Source organism: Notolabrus celidotus, chromosome 22 (genome assembly GCF_009762535.1).
Source record: "Notolabrus celidotus isolate fNotCel1 chromosome 22, fNotCel1.pri, whole genome shotgun sequence".
Lineage (NCBI taxonomy): Eukaryota > Metazoa > Chordata > Actinopteri > Labriformes > Labridae > Notolabrus > Notolabrus celidotus.
The window spans coordinates 2667559-2686214 of NC_048293.1; the positions used below are offsets into that span (position 1 = coordinate 2667559).

The 18656-nt window shown below is 39.5% G+C and overlaps 2 protein-coding genes, 1 long non-coding RNA gene and 1 other non-coding gene across 6 annotated transcripts in view; 1 reads left to right on the forward strand and 3 right to left on the reverse strand.

Annotated features, from left to right (window-relative positions):
* LOC117805797 overlaps positions 1–2603 on the reverse strand; it is a 67543-nt gene extending 64940 nt beyond the window's left edge. Inside the window, exons 1-2 of one of the 3 annotated variants that reach the window (XR_004629523.1) lie at positions 2222–2602; positions 1043–1204 (exon numbers count right to left, since the gene is read on the reverse strand). This is a non-coding gene — a long non-coding RNA (uncharacterized LOC117805797). Of the gene's footprint in view, positions 1–1042; positions 1205–2221 lie in introns of all 3 variants that reach the window. The other 2 variants (XR_004629524.1, XR_004629522.1) reach the window with 2 other exon arrangements.
* On the reverse strand, positions 1369–1451 carry trnal-cag. Its single transcript has one exon. It is a non-coding gene; the product is annotated as a tRNA-Leu (tRNA).
* A 716-nt stretch (positions 2604–3319) lies between the features above and the next one.
* dusp23b (dual specificity phosphatase 23b) lies at positions 3320–5927 on the forward strand. The gene is made up of 3 exons (XM_034675943.1): positions 3320–3514; positions 4073–4352; positions 5064–5927. The coding sequence occupies exons 2-3, from the start codon at positions 4083–4085 to the stop codon at positions 5247–5249; spliced, it is 456 nt and encodes a 151-aa protein (XP_034531834.1). The 5' UTR covers positions 3320–3514; positions 4073–4082; the 3' UTR covers positions 5250–5927.
* Positions 5928–6965: 1038 nt separating this feature from the next.
* On the reverse strand, positions 6966–18014 carry LOC117806442 (afadin). Its single transcript, XM_034675389.1, has 23 exons — positions 17919–18014; positions 16786–16978; positions 16296–16402; positions 16092–16207; positions 15905–15987; positions 15419–15615; positions 15072–15217; positions 14157–14251; positions 13800–14071; positions 13490–13633; positions 11867–12065; positions 11676–11767; positions 11483–11569; positions 11298–11363; positions 11108–11181; positions 10225–10348; positions 9992–10106; positions 9793–9887; positions 9520–9660; positions 8154–9035; positions 7535–7634; positions 7360–7411; positions 6966–7059 (listed from the first exon to the last, which is right to left on the reverse strand). The coding sequence occupies exons 1-23, from the start codon at positions 18012–18014 to the stop codon at positions 6966–6968; spliced, it is 3570 nt and encodes a 1189-aa protein (XP_034531280.1).
* Between the last annotated feature and the right edge of the window lie 642 nt (positions 18015–18656).

The following is an 18656-nucleotide window of genomic DNA, read 5'->3' on the forward strand; positions in this document are numbered from 1 at the left end:
CTGATATTGGTTAATACTTGTTTGAACAATTCAGGTGTATAAAACAGTGTTCTGCAGTTTAGGAATAATATCTAGAAAAGAGCAATATCACTCTACTGCAGGAGATTATAAGCCCTCTACAGTATGTAATGTGAAACTGCATGAATGAATCATGTTAGTCAGACATTACAGGTCATATACAGTGTAACAGAAGAATGCAATTTAATATTTTACAGCTACAAGTGTTCAAACAAGGCTTTTCTGATCAGAATCAGGTGCACAGCAAAGTTAGTCATCAAATACAATACATGTTCCTGAGTATACAGGAAAGATAGTAAGCAGAAATGTATATAAATGTATGTACATTACCAGTCACCTTCTCATTCAATGGTTTTTATTGATTTTTATTATTTCTGACATTGTAGATTACTACTGAAGACATCAAAACTATTAAATAATCTGGTTTTGCCATAATCTGGATTACAACAGGAGTCAAATAGGGCTATCCATTGTGTACTAACCCTACCTCTGAACAACACAACTGATGGTCTCAAACACATTAAGAAGGCAAGTCATTCTACAAATGAACTCTTGACAAGGTTCATGTTAATTAGAAACCATTCCAGGAGACCACTTCTTGTTCTTTCGTAGTTTTGATGTCTTCAGTATTAATCTACAGTGTTTACAATAATTACAATAAATACAAACTCTTGAATGAGAAGGTGTTGTAATGTATAAACCTATGTTACGGCTTTATCTTAGCTGATTGGTCATTTTAGATTCTAGACATTATTGAGACACTTTCCTATACATAATTATAAATTACAATCATTAAAGGTCACCATGATAATACAATCTTCATCTGCTGCAGACAAGGATGCTGCTTACTGTTGTATTAAAATCTGCAACACAAATTAAATGGAAAGTCTTGGAGGAAAATAACATCAGAGAGAATACATGGTGAGTTACTACATTGATTCTAATGCTGCAAAAGCTAATAATCACAGGCATGATGGCATTAACATACTTCAAATCAACACCACTAAATACTAGTTTGACTTACTACACACTATGGTGAAGGCTTGTTGTCTAAGACAAAATAAGGTACTCCTTTATTCGTCCCACAGCGGGGAAATTCATGGAGTTACAGCAGCAAACAAGAAGGTAGTGGGACTCGAATCTGCACCAACAGAGGAGACTCCTACCCTGACGTGATGGGACGATGCTGGGGTAAAGACATAAGAATACAAGCACAGTCAGTGTGTTGGCTTATTTAAACAGTGGGATTCAACACTACGTAGCAATAAATAATAATAATAAATACGGAAAATTAAATAAAAATATAATAAAATATTTTCAGCGTGCATACACATGAGGAAAAAGTGTTATTGTCAGAAGTGGGATTCGAACCCACGCCTCCAGAGGAGACTGCGACCTGAACGCAGCGCCTTAGACCGCTCGGCCATCCTGACATATAAACCCGCTTTTCCCCAGTGCCAAAATAAAGTTCAATACCCTGTTCCAAAAAAATCTGACTTAACATTTTTATTTAAGTCATCTGGGGAAAAATTAGGCACGTGAGGAGACGTTAGAACAACTTATATAGACGCCATAATCACTTAAAATATGCGTCATAATTCTCTGCAGTTACAGTAGTGTTTACAGTCACCGGCTAATGTTAGCGAGCCACTGAGGCGCTGAAGTTGGTTTGTGATTGGTGGCTTACGTTGCGGTAGTTCAAGGTAATCGGAATTTACAGTGCTGGCTGGCCAATCCTCCGCTAAATGGCCGTTAATTATTATAAAATTGAGTTTGACATCTTTTTTAAAGCACTAACGATGTCCTAAAACTAAAATCAGATTAGTAAAGTCTCAAATTTACATGCAAGAAGATAGGAGTTATTTCTATTTTAAGTAGTTTTCACAGTAGGGCCACATCGGACCAGAACTTGGTTAAAACGTTTTTGCTATTGTCAAATGTAGACTTGATAATCCCAAAGATTAAATTTGTTACATGTTGATACTGAACAAAAGAAACACCCAAAACGTCAATAAATCAGATTTGTGGTAGTTTGCTCGCGGGACTCGAACTGGCCTGCTAATTACCTTTAGCTCAACGTTATTAACCGAGCACAAGCTATAGTGCGACACAGTTTTATCTTCACAAGCTATCGTGCGACATAGTTTTATCTTTACAAGCTCTTCACGGTACAAGTGAGAACAATATACGAATATGAACTTACCGTGTTTGTCGTGTATTCTTGGTGAAAAGGTCTTCATTTTGGAGAGAGCTAGCAGCAAACGGCTAGCGAGTGCGAGTGCGAGCGCGAGCTCAAGCTAGCTTAATAAGACTCCGAATCAAGCGAGATAAAAACAGTTTCGCAGGAATAGTGTCAAAATGTCAACATTATCCTGTCAGCTCTGACTCGAGCTGGATTCAGTAATAAAGCACGAGCAGTACAAATAGACTTAGCACAACGTTTAAAAAGGTCACGGACGATTCTCCCAACATGGTCCAGGAAAAGTTTTATAACTGCGTCACACTCTACATGCCAACATGTGAAGGGGGCATGGAGCAGAGACTGTGGAAGGGAGGCGCCGCCTGGCGATGCGTTCAGGTATTGCAGTAAACGTGAGCACCAAAGACTTTTAGCTTCACGAAATAAACACATCTTTTAAATCTCGTCTTAAAACCCATTTTTACAGACTTGCTTTTATGTGACTTTATCTTTCTAACCGAATTTACTTCTATTATATTATTCATTTTAATTTTTATCCAACTAATTAATTGTTTTAAATTGTATTTGATTATTTATTGTTTTTGTTTGTGTTTTCTTTTATTATTTTTATGTTCCTAATTTATCCTGAACATTGTTTCTAATTTTCCCCATGTGATGTCGTCCTCTTACTATGAAAACCTCTTTTATTGTCCTTTTAATGCTTTTATTTACTTATCCATTGTTATTTATTTATTTTATGTATTTATCCTTGAAAAACCCCTCAACAATGATTTACTGGTCTATTGTCCCACCTTTTCATTCGGTTTAATTGACGTGTATTCCTTTTAACCTCTTGCGTTGAATTTTGTCTTGCATTGTTAAAGTTCCTTCCCCCTGTCGTTCGAAATATTTGTTAATATATGTTAATTGAACCATGCTTTGTTTGTCAGAGCACTTTGTAAACATTTGTTTTTAAATATGCTGTATAAATAAAGTTATTATTATTAGTATTATTATCATTATTGTGAAGCAATATTTTTGTTTGAACACAGCGATGCAGGAAGTTAATTGGAATCATCCGAGATGTACCTGAACGCGTCATAACAACCTCTAATCGAATGTGAATCTGACTTCAGCGCCGTCATTCATCAGCTGCCATGCATGGCGGCTGTCAGCGTCAGTTGTAAAACGTCCAGATATTTCTGCTGTAGCTGCAGCTAGAGTTAGCTGACGAGTATGTCAAAGTAAACAAAATTGTTCCTAAATTAAAAGTGAAGATAGAACAAAGTTAAACTGAGTGGGTTTGGTAGAGAGACGGTAAGTAACATGGCGTGTGGTTTGTACTGAGGAGCATTGCTTTGACTGTATAAACTCTCAGTAGAAGTCTGTGGGGGTTGGTGAGGCCTGTGGAGTTCATTTTCATAATAGACAATGTTGAAATATGTACTGCTATGAAACTAATCCTCCTTACAAACACTGAACTATCAAGCTCTCCCTGTTTGCAGAGGGAGGGCTAGACAAATAGCTTGAGACTGTCAGACAGTCTGCATTCACTCCTATAGAGAGTGTTTTTGCCTTCTCAACCAATCTAACTGGATTATTCATCTTATTTGAAAGGTAATAATTGTTAAAATTCTTGCCACAAATGCCAAAGTCATTGTGTTTATGGTTATGTGTGTCAGGAGTTGGTAATGACAGAGTTTCATGAGAAGATTGCACTTATTTTAAAGAATAGGTCTGACATAACTTAATTGTTCAGCTAAGATGTGAACCTGTCTTTGGTCTCACCCTGGTTACTTAAAACAACCACGTCTCTTGTAGTTATCTGAGTAAATAAACAGCCTTCCTGACTTTGTCTCTCTCTCTTCCTCCCAGTTTGACAAGCATGGCCTCCATGTCCCCGAACAACTTCTCCTGGGTTGAACCAGGCAAGTTAGCCGGACTGGCGTTACCGAGGATGACCTCTGATTACCAGTACCTGCTGGACAACGGCATCAAACACCTGGTCTGCCTGTGCGAAAGGAAACCACCGAATCATGACACGTGTCCAGATTTACAGCTGCACCACATAAAGATAGTGGACTTCACCCCTCCTTCACCGAGTCAGATTGATAGATTTCTGTCCATTGTGGAAGAGGCCAACGCCAAGGGGGAGGTAAGGGCTTAGGTTCTTGATGGTCAGTGTTTGATGGATGGTTAGGCTTATGAAATATATGAGGACTCCTGAGGGTTGGGTCTAGGACGGCTCACACTACAACTGAACACATTTGGCATCAAGTTTATTTGACTTTGACAAAACTCCTGGAACAGTGGAAAGGAAAACTTTAACACCCCTGCAGTTCATCCAAAGGACATTAATCAAGTTTTCAATGGAGGGAATACTTTGAGGACTCTGTCAGAGTTCAGGTTTTGTTCTATACTTGAGTTCTTAAAATTTTCACAAAGCTTAGTGTGTTCAGTTTCAGGTTATCACATTTCAATTCTCAGACACATTTTTGCTCCTACATTTGTTCACAGCTTCTTATAAAATCAGGTTGCTGTTATTTTATCATAAATTAATTTCTCATCATTCTTATGTCCTTAAACCTAAAGTGATGTCCTTAAAGTGCTTGCTCTGAGTGATATGGTCAAAACATATCCAGTCTAACAGACTTCCTGTGAAACATACTTCATCTTGTCATCAATAATCAAAATATCTGGCGTGTAGTTCTCTGTGAACTTTTCAGAAATGGACCATCTGCATCATCTCTACTCACAAAAGCAAAATGCAAACTCTGTCTCATATCACTGACTAACACAGGATGCGTTCTTTCTTGCTGCGTCACACATGACTCAACAAAACAAACACTGCTCTGTTTTTCATCAGGGTGTGGGAGTTCACTGCATGCACGGTCATGGCAGAACAGGCACCATGCTGGCCTGCTACCTGGTGAAGACGAGGAAGATCTCGGGGATCGACGCCATCAATGAGATCCGGAGGATGCGGAGAGGCTCCATTGAAACTCAGGAGCAGGAGAAAGCTGTGGTCCAGTTTTATCAGCGTGTAAAGTAGCTGTGAAAGTTCAGGAGCACAAACGGCAATCTGATTTTACAATTCACGAGCTTGAAATGAGAATGAAAAGTGACTCAAATACTTTGCTAAATTAATATTTTATTGTCTAATACATGAGTTTAAAGTTCAAAGAGCTGATACATGAAACAAAAAAGTCCTGGAGATCAATACAGCAGCTTGTATTGACATGACTCACAGTATATCCTGCTGACATTTTACTAGGACACAAACTACATACTCAAGCTGCCTTATTTACACGGTACTGTATGTTTTATACTATTACTAGCACAACAGTAGTTACGTTCATCCCTGGAAGTTATCTCAACAAGGCTTAGGAGGTCTGTCGGAACAAGATCAAAGAGTGTAATGATAACTGACATATAGTGGAATCCACACCTCAATTTTAACATCAACTTAAGAGGCCAATAATGTACCATTGTGATCACTTTGAGATTGATTGAATTAGTGATATAAGCACTGAAAGCCAATCAAAATCAAACTGCATTTATAATTCAGATCATCAAGATACAACTAACAATTCTGACTCAGCCAAAAGTAGGAATTCAATTTGTCTTTGGGCTCTCTTAAAGCTGGGGTTGGTAGTCTCGGAAAACCAGCATGAATTTGAATGTAGCATTTCCTCATGACTCTGTCTAACCCCTCCCCTCCTCCCTCAGAGCTCCTACAAAACGACGCCCCCCCGCTCACATGCACGAGCGCCGCTGATTCTCGACCATATGATGGTGACTGATTCAAAACCGGTCCTCACCAAAACATTCTCATAGTGAAAGTTAGAAACACAAACAAACATGGTTACTGTTAGTACTCACAACTATCATGCTAGCATTATCCAGTTGTACTGGTGACACGATATCAGGAGAAAAGTTATAACACATATATAATACTGTAACAACTCTACTGTTTGTTAAACGTGTTCAGTGTAGATGCTCTTAATTCCTACAGTGTTGACAGTCAGTGAAGGCATCAGGAGAGGTGTAGAGTGTGTGAGTGGGAGAGAGGAGAGACAAGAGGAGAAGTTCTTCATTCATTCAAACATTGATTGTTGTTTTGTTGGTTGGCGTGATCACGGCCGGCAGTGACCGGTTATTAAAGATCAACGTGTTCACGAATCGGCTCGTCATCACTACAGCGTCCGGACGGACGCTACAATAAATATATATTTTCTGTAGGACTTACTGAACGTCATTAATTATTCTGCTTGTTGGTGAGAGCTTTTTAGACTCTGATCCGGACTACAGTCCTGAGCAAAGCACCTCATCAGGTCAGAGGGGACAGGCCCGAGGACGAGCGAGAGGCAGAACGGCTGGACGGGATTTGATTGGTTTAAAATTTAGGGAGCCAAATAACGGTGATTGGTTGTTGTTTTCCCAGGTTTACTCCGGCTGTAGATAGCAGCTTTTTATCACTCTTTTGTAGGAACACATCATGTATTGATTACCATCAGGACATAAAGATCATTTTAACCAGTATAACAAAAAGTGTATCTAAATCTGATTACCAACCCCAGCTTTAACTCCTCTTGAGGATTTTTAAAAATCTCATATTCTTCTGTTTTTTTCTGTTTGTTTCACTGCACATAATTAACATGTCGGCAGTATCAATGTTCTCCTGCTCCAACTCATCTGAGCTGTATGCTTTGTGTTGTTTGTCAGTGTCATTACACATATCATTAAAGTTCTTTTATTTAATTTTCCTTTATGCACTCGAGGCCAGGGAAAAGAGACGCTGACGCTCCTTGAAGGTGAGCTTTTCAGGAGCTGACGCCCTCCTGGTTTTCTCCTCCTGGTTCCTGTGAACAATTTAAAAAGTCAGCAGGAATACTTGAACCGAGGGGAGTAACTTTCTGGGACACAAACGGTAGCCTGTGCTGTTTTAGAGTACGTTCATGTAGGGTCTGCATTTTCATTTTACTCAGGGATCTTTCAAACACTTTTATAAATGTTGGAAGAATTGAATTGTGATAATGCCTCATGAAGTTAAAGAAGTACAAAGAGAAAGATAGTTTTATAGTGTGTAAACATTTCACTGTCTTAAAAGTAGAAACGTTGCAGAAGTAGCAGCTTGTAAACGTATTGAAGCTAAAACTCACTCTTTTGTTGCCTCTTTGTTGAAGTCTTGAATTTGTCCACTCGGTCTTTGATCTGCTTACAACATGCAAATGTTAAATTGTGCAATAAAACAATGCCTCATGTTTAAAGTCTTTTGAATAAAGGACACTGAAAACAACATAGTACAGTTTGTTGAATTTTGTTGAGAGTAGTTACCTGTCTTTGCATTTTCTTTCCTCTGAGACAGATGAGTGTCTCCCTGCTTCTCCTGCTCTTTGAGTTCAGTGATGATGTTTCCAGCAGAGCTTCTCCTGTTCTGAAGGTAGAAAAGATCATGGAAACAGTCATCAATGAAATGTCTCCAATTAACACAGAAGAATCCATAATAATCAACTTTATGTTCATTTGAATTGATTCAATGTAATGTCAAATATCTTTGTAATCCGTAACTCTAATTTCAAATGGGAAGAATGCAAAATGTATTCAATTTCAAGCAGATGAACACTGACCCCAGACGTTACATTTACATGCAATACTCTACAAGAAGTACTGATAATGGTCTGAACTACTTACAGTACTGTTTACAAGTTGTAATAAACATGCAAGGTGAGTCATAATGACATGAAATATAATTAAGAGCATTTATTCTACAATATTTGATAAAATATAAAAAAATCAGGTCCTTTGTAGTTTGTACTTTTAATTTAAATTGTTGTCTACTTGAGTTAATGATTTCCTGCATTCCCCAGAATGCATTTGGAAACATCAGAATTTCCTGAGGATCTTTAAGTATTCTATAAAGACTCTTCCTTTAACTTACATTGTTGTGCCTCACCTGCGTCCTCTCCTCCAGCTGCTGTATCGTCACCATCATGTCCAAATCCTCATCCTCCTCCTCCTCCTCTGCTCTCTGCTGAATCTCCTGCAGCCTCCTCTGAAACTGACACTCCAGGCTGAGCTTTCGGAGCCGGTTGTTCTCCTCTGCAGACAGTTTCACTTTCCCCTGGAGCTCCTGCACCTCCTTCTCGAGGAGCTCCACCGCCTGCAGCCTCTGCTGCTTCTCTAGCTTCTCCTGGGCTTCCCTCCTCCATGGGTCGGACAGCTCCAGGGGGTCTTTTGGCTTGGCGGGGCCCGGTCTCTGCTGAGTGGGAGGTTCTTGGAAGGAGACGTGTTTTGTTGGAGGGATGCTCACTTGGGGTTTTGCTGCTGGAACTTTGTATGTGGCGGATATTTGCTGCTGTGACAGAGATGAGGGGTGAGGTAGCTTCTTGATTGCAGGGATGGGACACGCATAAATATGGTTGGCTGTGTTTTGAGGACTCTTTCCATTAACTTTAAGAGTATGGCTCATTTTCAGTGCCAGCAAAGACGAGCTCTGGAAGGTTGTGAGTGGAGGATTTGTGTGTGTGTTCACTACTCTAGTCACAGGGATATCGATGCGTATCGGCTGGATTGAAGGTGTAGGGGTTGGATGTTGTGAGAAAGGAGTTCTCCAAACTCCAGCGCTACTTGTACGGTTTCCTTGCTGTTGTCTGATAGGAGAAATACTATCTGAGAGGAGGTCATGAGTAGAAACACTGGAGCGGAGTGGGAAAGATGAATAGTGGCTCATGGTTTGCTTTGCATGCTGCTCCCTCTGCTCCCACAAGTTCTGCTTCTCGTCCAGCAGGGGGCCTCCACTGTCCACGCATAAGTTCTCCTGAGACTGAGCTTGACGCTGAAAGGAGAAACATGGAGAATTTTTTTGCACTAACAACTTCTATTTATCATATTAACAATCAGAAATGGAAGATGTTCTAACATTGTTACTTTAAGGGAAATGCCAATCAACAACGTAAAAGTGTCTTGATTTTTTAGGACTGGTTTCAAACTCAGGGACCACAAAAATTGTAAAGGAATGCATTTATATAAGAAGTAAAACAAAAAACACAACTGAATTTATCCTTTCAAATTGGTTTTGTACTTGCATAGTTATTGTTTTTGATGTAATATATTCCACTAAATGAAGAGAAGTAACATATAAAACATCTCCCTCTAAACAGTAAATTAGAAGTGTAAGGGCCTGTGTCCACTAAAGGCAGTTTTCGCTCTGGCAGCACCCACAACCTATATTCCCAAGCGCTTCACTCCAGTACTTAATGTTGCTTTGATGGTGATATGAGTATGAACCCAGAGGGACTCAGCATTTCATTTAGACTCACCATGAAGGTCCTCTTGCTTGCTCTCTGTCCGTCTAAAGGCATCAAAGACACCCTGAGAGGTTGCTGTGGTCGCCCAGATTCAGATATATTCTTGTCCTGGGATTTAGGGGTCGGGAGGGTCAAATATTCCCTGTGATTTGTCTGCATACAGAAACCGAAGGTAAATTAAACCAGACAAAAACATTCTTTCCAGTTTGGGAACTTTTGGGTATTTGACTTTCTTCTTAAAATTTCTACAAATATTAGTCAGAGAAACATATAAAAACCTCTCACATCACTGGTACAGAGGTTGATACTGGATACAGCAGCAATGTTGTGTACTCTCACAACAGGGTCAATATTTTCATCTCCATCTCCAGGGGCATAATCTGTTGAAACAGGAAGAAAAAAATACAAAGGAGCTCTTGTTATGACTTGTCCTTGAGCATATATCACATTTCAGTTAATGCATATGAATAAATAGAATAGCTACCGCTGGTCATATTGGGGTTGGAGCGAAAAAGTTGCCTGTTTCTCTGCATCATCTGCTCCTTCTTCCGTCTGCTGCTTCCATGCAGTGCTTGTGAGGGTCCAGGATCCACAACACTGTACACAGTGTGTGTTTTATAGTTTGGAATAGCATAGATTTCATCTCCTAAAGGAGGAAGAAAGAATTAGATCCAGAAGAGCAGACAGTGAGAAAGAAAACAATGGTTTAAGTTTTATGTTACCTGCAGTTTGCTCTGAGGTTGGATCACTCAGTAGAGCCCCCAGGCCGTGGTAGCTTGCTCCAAACTTTGCAACTTGTAAGGTCACAACAGGACCAGTCTGCATCATGATAGCTGCTGCCCTAAATTAAATATTACAAAGGTTATTCTTTAGTTTAAATAAACTGTCATTAAAGCAACCTTTCCCTTCATTCTGAAACTCTTAAAGGACAGTAAAATATTCTCCTCATACTTTTCAATCTTCATCTGGGAGTTCAACACATTTCTCTTTCATGTTAAACCAGTCGAGAAAATAGAGATAATACTGCAACGCCTGTTGATCATCTGGAGAGATTACTTTGTAATAAACATTCAGTAATTCCATATATAGTTCATACGGTCATGTATGAATGTATATCTACCTGTGTTTAGGATTCAATGAAAATAAATAACAGGTAACAGGAGAGTCTACTGCAGCCTCTCTGTGATGTTGTATTTCTGCATGACAGAAGGTGCTTTGATTTAAGCACTAACTCCAGACTGCTAGAATACTCACAAACAGGCCAATGCTAACATTTATTTCACATTAATTACGTATCTTAGTATAGAACGTGTTTGCATGCTAATATTCATTAACTACCCGCAAAAGAAAAATAAAGCAGATGCTGTCTTTAATGTGAAGTCATAAATTTTTTTACAGAGGTAATATACTAATTGAAATATTGACCGGATGCTAGTGCAAGTCGTAAAAATGAAGTAATCACCAAATATGCATGAATGTCTTTTCATGTCATTAATTTGATGTAATCCCAAAGTGTTTAAGTTTGCTCAGTCTGAAGTCCTGGCCAAACATAAACTGGTTAAAGCCAGTTGAGAGTAAATGGCCAATATGTGGCAGATACCTTTCCTGGCTGATGCCGACCAAACTCTGACCGTCCACACTGAGCAGCTGATCCCCAGCTGTTAACCTGCCATTCTGCAAAAAGTAGAGACACAAATGACTTCTTCAATACTGAAACCTTTCTTTTATTTTAGTCTATTCATCACTCTATACACTGCACTTCTTAGCTAAGAGAAAATGTCAGATCTCACCATTTCAGCCGGTCCTCCTTTCACAATTGATTTGATGTAAATGCCAAGGTTACCTTGCCCTGCTCCCTGTGGCAAAAAAAGAGCAAGGGCATACATTGAGTTTGTCATTTCACTGAAAGTTTAGTGCTTAAAAGGTTTGTTTGCATCAGAGCTACGTCAAATAAGTCGACAACTAGACAAGTCACCTTGGCAGCCACAATGCTGACCCCCATCCCACTGTTCAGAGGTTTGTTAAGAGTGATGGTCACAATCTCTGGCTCTCTGTGTGCCGTCTATAGAAGAAAATGAAATGAACTATATTATTGATGTATAATACTGCTTTATTTTCTGAGTATTCTTTGTATCTGGAACAACTGAAGAGTCAGGGATTTTGCTTACCAAGTATGTTCTGTCTTTAGAGGAGGTTAGTTCCCTGAAGTACACAGTCCAGTCACCTCTAGAGTTTGGCTGGGATGATAAAGAGCAGAGACCTAGAAGGGAAGATGTCAACACAAATATAAAACCCATTATGTGTGTTTTTTTTTCATCTTATTTTAAGAATGGCAAAATATATGTCAAATATCCCAGACCTTTCCGGCAAATTGGCTCCAAAAATTCCCTAAACCCTGGAGGGATTCCTCTGACAGTGTCACAGGAGTATCCTCCCTCTGGCAGCAGGAAGGGCAGGTGGAGGTCGAGGCTCTCCTCCAGCTGGATGTCCCGTCCTTCGCTCCGAATCAGGGTATCTGCTGAGGCCTCCGCAGCCGTCACTACAGCATCGATCAAATCCTGCAGCGAGGATGACAAGTGGATCAGACGGCAGATATATTTCAGGAAAAGGTCGTTCTAGTGTATGGATTGGCATTTGTCATTCTGTGACAAAGCTTCAGGGAAGGGACATCCAATCTGCCTGCTGTGTTCCTCAGCAAAACACTGAGGACCTTCCTGCTGATGACCCTGACTTCATTGTGAAGGTGGAAAAGTATAGTTAAGCAAACTTTATTATACTCTTTTATTACTATAGTGCTTGTGACTAAGCTGCAGAGGTACCTAGTAGCAATTAGTATCTTTAATAGCACAAGTTGGAAGTAGTAGTAGTAAAAGTAGTTGTGATCTGGTGCAATACAAATAAAGATTGATTGATTGATTGATTGATTGATTGATTGATTGATTGATTGATTGATTGATTGATTGATTGATTGATTGATTGATTGATTGATTGATTGATTGATTGATTGATTTTTTCATTTTTTTAGGATACTTTACAATGCACTACATTTCAGAGGATATGAGCAGAAAAAAATTTAGGCATCTAAGCCAAATCTATGAAGGCCTAGTAACAGTATCACTGAGGTTAAAGTAAAGTAGTAGTGGATTACCAAGTAGTCATTGGTGCAAAAGAAGGGGCTACTGTAAAGAATCTAAAATATAAAACATATTTTGGTTTGTTTAACACTTTTTTTTTTAATTAAATAATTCCATATATGTTCTTTCATAGTTTTGATGCCTTCAGTATTAACTTACAGTGTTTAAAATAATTACAATAAATAAAAAAACGTTGAATGAGAAGGTGTTTCCAAACTTTTGACTTGTAGTGCATTCTGATGATTGAGTATAAATGTTATGGATGTATGGTTTATGGCATATATCCTATCACACTAGAAATTGGATAGTAAACTCGTGCTCCACTAGAGGACAGTATTGTATTTGAGCATTGACCTGAGCCCATTCATCAAGTTATTCCCCCTTAATATTGACTTACTGTAAGGCTTGGTATTGCTCTCCTCACTACAGGATTGGTGGTTAAGAGTTTCTTTTACACATATTAATTTCAGCAAAATATTAGAGATTATTATTTAATTCAAAAGCATTATGTTTATATGACATTTCTCTTAATTTTTTTTTCATGTGTAGTTCATTATCATATTATTAATCATTCATATTTTCAAATGTATAATATTGAGCCCCTGTGCTGTGGTAAAGGCTGCTCTTAAATGTATCCAGCTCTTAATGTTAACCATTAAAATGTGAAAATGTGAAATACCTCTCATATTGCTCTTTTAAAATACAATGCTGTGGTTTATGCTCTTATTACTAGTAGCACCCCAATTCAAAAGCCTATCATAAGGATTTATCACCATATACAACAGCACAGAGAGAAAACACATAAGCGTGATAGAAATGGTAATAAGAGGACATAAAAAAGCACTCACTGGGGGGATGTGAGGCTCAGTGGTTGCATAGAGGTAGCCAGCTAGCAAAGTCTTCAGCTGCAGTGAATTCAGCTTAAAACAGACACTCTGGACGTCCTTCGCATCTTGCATCGAGTACTTACTCATGGTCAGGAGCATGGTTGCCTGGAAACAGACAGAAATTTTTATTTTCTAACATCTTGTACAAACTAATGTATGTGCTCTAGTATGAAGCAGTTAATAATCCAGTCTAGTTTCACTGATTTTATGAGTTAAAAAATCTCTTTTTGTTTCAGCAACATTTGGACATGCACAGTGTGGAGGGACTAACCTGGATAATGTGTCCAAGGTGGCAGTCAGCAGCCAGCTCCAGGCCCTGCCTCTCTGCCCAGGCTTCGATGGCTGTCAGCCTCTGGCGGAGAGCAGCTCCCCAGTAGTGCGAGCGCAGGCCTGGGGTTTTGGCCTCTTGGCTCATCAGCTGATTGAACAGCCAGGCACTGATGAAGTGGAAGAGTTGGGAGAAGAGCTGGATGGTGAGGGCAGGGTTGACCCGGCAGCGGCGTAAAAGAGACATGGTGTTCATCAAGGTGTTGAGCACCAACTCTGCAAAAAGGCAAGTCAAAGTTTAATGGGCTTTGAACTGGGCGACAAACAAGAAGCATGAATAACATTGTGTGGGAACATTTACCTATACCAGCAGGCAGTCTGCCGTGTTGCTCAGGATCATTTAAGAAAGTTGGTAAATGCTTCCTTAACTCATTCTGCAGACACTGCAGCAGAAACCTGAGGGAATAAAACAGAACATATAAGAGAACTGTGCACTGTATTTAACATCAAGGCTGTAACTTTTGAGATATCTGTTGATAATGTTCACAGTATATTAATTAGTTGTTTGGTGTATTTTTTTTTAAGTTATATTTTGGCCTTTTACATCTTTATTTATGTTGGAGAGGTCAGTGGATAGAGCAGGAAACTGGGAGAGAGTGGGGGAATAACATGCAGGAAAGGGGCCGCAGGCTAAATCCAGGCCGCCCAGTATATGGGCGTGCAACAACCATTAGGCTAAATCTGCACCCTGTTGGGTATATTTTAAGCCAAAAAATAAAGAGCATCCTATCAAATCCCTCTTTGACATACATATATATGGCATTTCTGCACCACATGTGCTGCTCAGTTATAGCAATGTATCCTTTTATCTGCTGTTAGTGAACTATGGGCTGTAATATAAACACATTAAGGCCACTCATTCCTTCCCTATAGACAACCCTATAAGAAAAAAAGCTCTACATGTAAGTAACACAGAGCTTAAGAGCTTATATATACTGTACCTAACCTTATTGTTAGATTGCCAGCTCAGGCTTGTTGTTGCAGTAGAAAAGGAGCTATTTTTAGAACTGTTTGTTTGGTGGCCAGTGATATGTAGCGCCTCTGGGGTGGAAAGTCTTGAATAGGTTGAGAGCTGGTCAAGCAGCAGGCTAAGATATGATGTCAGCTGTATTTGTGATTCTATGTTTTTAATGCAGTGACTCTTGATGGATGTTGAAAGGCTGTGCTCTTGGTTTGGATTTATGTATCTGTGAACTCTCTGTGGTCTCCTCTGTACCTGTAAGCTTTGTGCACCAGGTGGGACAGATCCAGCTGACTCTGCTGTGTGAGTGAGCTGAGGTCTTTGTCATGATGGAGGAAGTTCAGCAGCTCAGAGGTGTTGGCCACCCAGAAGGCGAGAGCGCCAGCCATGGTCTGCTGCCTCTGCAAAGTAAATTTAGCAGCAAAGTTACGTAATCTCACAACATACCTTGAAGACATGACTTTGATTTCTTAGCTTTTAAACATTTCAATGAAGTCTGTTTGGTTTGATTTTGCAGGATAGCAGCAAATAAAAGAAACAGATTCCCAGTTTGCTGTCTTCATCACTGTGAGCAAAGGTCAAAAAGAAGTAAGAGGTCTTGCCTGGATAACCTTCCCTGTCATCACCACCATTTTGTTCGTGATGGAGGCTACACTTTGTGATGGAGGAGAGCTTCGCCGGTGATGCCTTTGCAGAGAAAAGCGTCCCACAGCATAGAGGACGTATGCAGGTGAGAGCTTGAAATGAACTGTGGAGCTGTTGGTGTAATTTATGACTGCAGACAGGAAGGCTTCCTCAGCTGTAACACAAACACACCAGCAGGGGGCAGGGGGGCATTGTGGGAATAAAGGTGAGCTTAAAACTGACAGGCATGTAAGTAGGATGAAATCTTTTTCATTTCATACTCACAGTTATCACAGAACTGAATGCTGACGGGTAATCTGTCTGTGTGCTTTGCTCCTGTATTTTAAAGAAGAGAAGACATCAGCCTCTGTTTTTGTTACAGTAATGATGCCTGGACTGACTGCTTATTAACAAAGCTGCCTGTTCATCATCATTTATCTTTTTATATTTTGCAGATGACTTACCCTGGTCAGTCTGCCTCTGTTGCATATTTGCCTCATGGTTGGACACACAAATGCTGTTGTTGTTCAGTAGAGATTCAGTTGACCTGGATGTTTGATTTAAAGGTGGATGTTGTTCTGACAGTTAGGAAGGCCCTGAAGCCAGCAGTCCGGAAAATAACATTTTATTGCGAACAAAGATGAATCTTACCCGTACTCATCCTCTGTTGTTTTAGTTTTGTTCTTCTCTTTCTTCTTGTCTTTTCTTGACAGTGTCCTCTTGAAGTTTTGGATCACGCCTCCCTTTTCCTTCTCTTGACAGTTTTCCTTTTTAAACACATAAAACAGCACAGATATGAGATGATGTGTGGGCAACTACAGAATGAAACTACAGACAGTGAAATGTGTGTGGTACCTCAGAACTCTGTTTGTCTCTCTTGAGCACAAAACGTCCTTCTCTGTTGTCTGTGGTCCAGTGTAGCTGTACAACCAAAGGCCTCTCATCCAGATCCAGTTTACGTTCTTATTACGACAACAAATAAAGGGGCTGAAGTGTTTTTTTGAGTTGAAAGAACCAATACTGCAAACACTTGAAAAATGGTGCCGGTTTGGGATAAGCATCCTTCTGAACCAAGTAATTAAAGCATCAACATTTTGTTTACTTGTAAGTTTCTGTTCTGCAAAAATCCAAAATCCAGTTGAAAATTAGTCAATAGTTTTTGTTGAAAGAACCAGGCTATGGTAACATTCAGGCTGGACTAAAAATGGACTATTTTTCAGTTCTAAAATCAACACACAATATAGGTTTTTGCGTGTTAACAATATACAGATCATACATTTTAAACTTCTATGTCACACAAAAGACGCAGTAAGACTCTAAACACTTTCCATCATGGTGTTTTTACCTTTACTGGCGTGGATCTCAAACAAGGAATAACTTGTCGTCAGCATTTTCATATCAGGCCTGAATTTCTCTGAAAGAATTCCAATGACCTCTTGAGTTGAAGAGCAGCTGGACACACGCAGACACTTTGTGGCCACATTTCCTCCAACATGATCCTCAAAGTAGAAGCGCATCACACCATGAAACCCCAAGTCCTGCCATGAAACCAAATCCAGGATAACTTATTCATCAATCATTAGGTTATGACACTGAAGAGGCTAGTTTTCCTTTTTATACAACACCGCTATCCCTGGAATATTTAAAATATGTAGTATATTTTTCTTGAATTGTTTTTCTTACTCTGTTTGCTCTTGAAATAAACTTATCAGATCTTGAGGCTGAACAAATTCTCACATTTGAGAGGCTGACAGCAGTTTATTTTCTAATGTGCCTTACGGTGTAATCTCACACTCTGACATCTTGTTTGCACCAACACAATCGTGCTAGGTGGCATGCAATGAAAGTGATATTACCCCCATGGTGCTGTATCTTCATTTTAATGGTATTTTTATGGCATTTTAAAATCCTGACACACAGACTTACTTTTGGTGATGTAACACAAAAGTTGCTGTAAATGGTTGCTTTAGTTTCTGAGTTTATTTGCACTAAAATTTTGGGCTTAAGAAATCCCTTAACTAAATATAATAGACAAAATTCACACAACAGAAGCTGAGATAGGCTAATTTGGGGGTTAAATGCAAAGAAACAGCACATAAAATGAAATAGCAATAAAGTAGGATAAGCTAGGTAACAAAAGTTAGCAGAGCAGAAAGTGATGGAAGTGACAGGAGGCAATGACTTTTGGTCTTTAAAGAGGTCAGACTCCAGAAATGCTGGATACTACATTTCCCTAAATGCAGCATTTTAGGCCAGTCAAAGTAAAGAGTGTATAACTTCTCACAAACAACCCCATGTCTTCAACACACAGTGCATCAACTATAGAGAAATATACTTAGAGTTGGTTTGTTGGAACCTTTTGTGAATATAACTTTACATCATGAGTTGCATCCTAAGCAGTTTTGCAAAACTAACAGTTTATCAACACATGAACACAAAATCTAGATGCCGTCTAAAGCTTGTCTGCAGGCGACTCACCTCATCTGGTTGGCTTATTTCAAAAAGGTCCAGCCTGTTGTTATTCCATTGTCTGATAACTTGAGCTAATTTCTCCCGTCCTTTCTCCTCCGGCATTTTTCCCTAGTTTCCTCAGGAGTTTTAATCTGACAGGCTGCTGTAGAGTTTCTCCAGAGACAGGCAGAGGGGACTATCCTGTGACAGAAAAAGTTCTCAGCCGTCCTGGGTATTGTATCCGCTTGGACCCCACCCCGTCTTCAATATACTCCCTGTTAGTTATACACCCATTGTACTGTGAAGTGAGTTCTTAAACTTAATTGAGTACTTCATCCCCACATCCACATCCCCTTTCCAAGCCCCCTCGTCCCTCTGCCCCTATTTAACGGGTCAGTGGATCTTTGTTATGTGAGGGAAACAGTTTCTGAATCATATATCCATAACAGGCAAATCATCCAGCACCAAAATAGATCAGTCATTCATTGTTTTTACATCATTTCCACAAACAAAAGTGCATTTTTGACATTCCTTTTAATCAATTCACCTATCTTATCTGTTTTAAACTATGCATGCCTGAACCAATCTATAGGGGTCATCATGTTGTGCCGATTGTGTGCAGGAGTCTCAGACGTTTCCACATTCACCAGGAGAGATTTCCGTCCCATCTTTATTAGCGACATGGATATTTACGCTTGAGGGAATCCCACTTCTCATGCATACCCAGGATTCTCAACACAATTTACGGTTTCATGTCTCCCCATT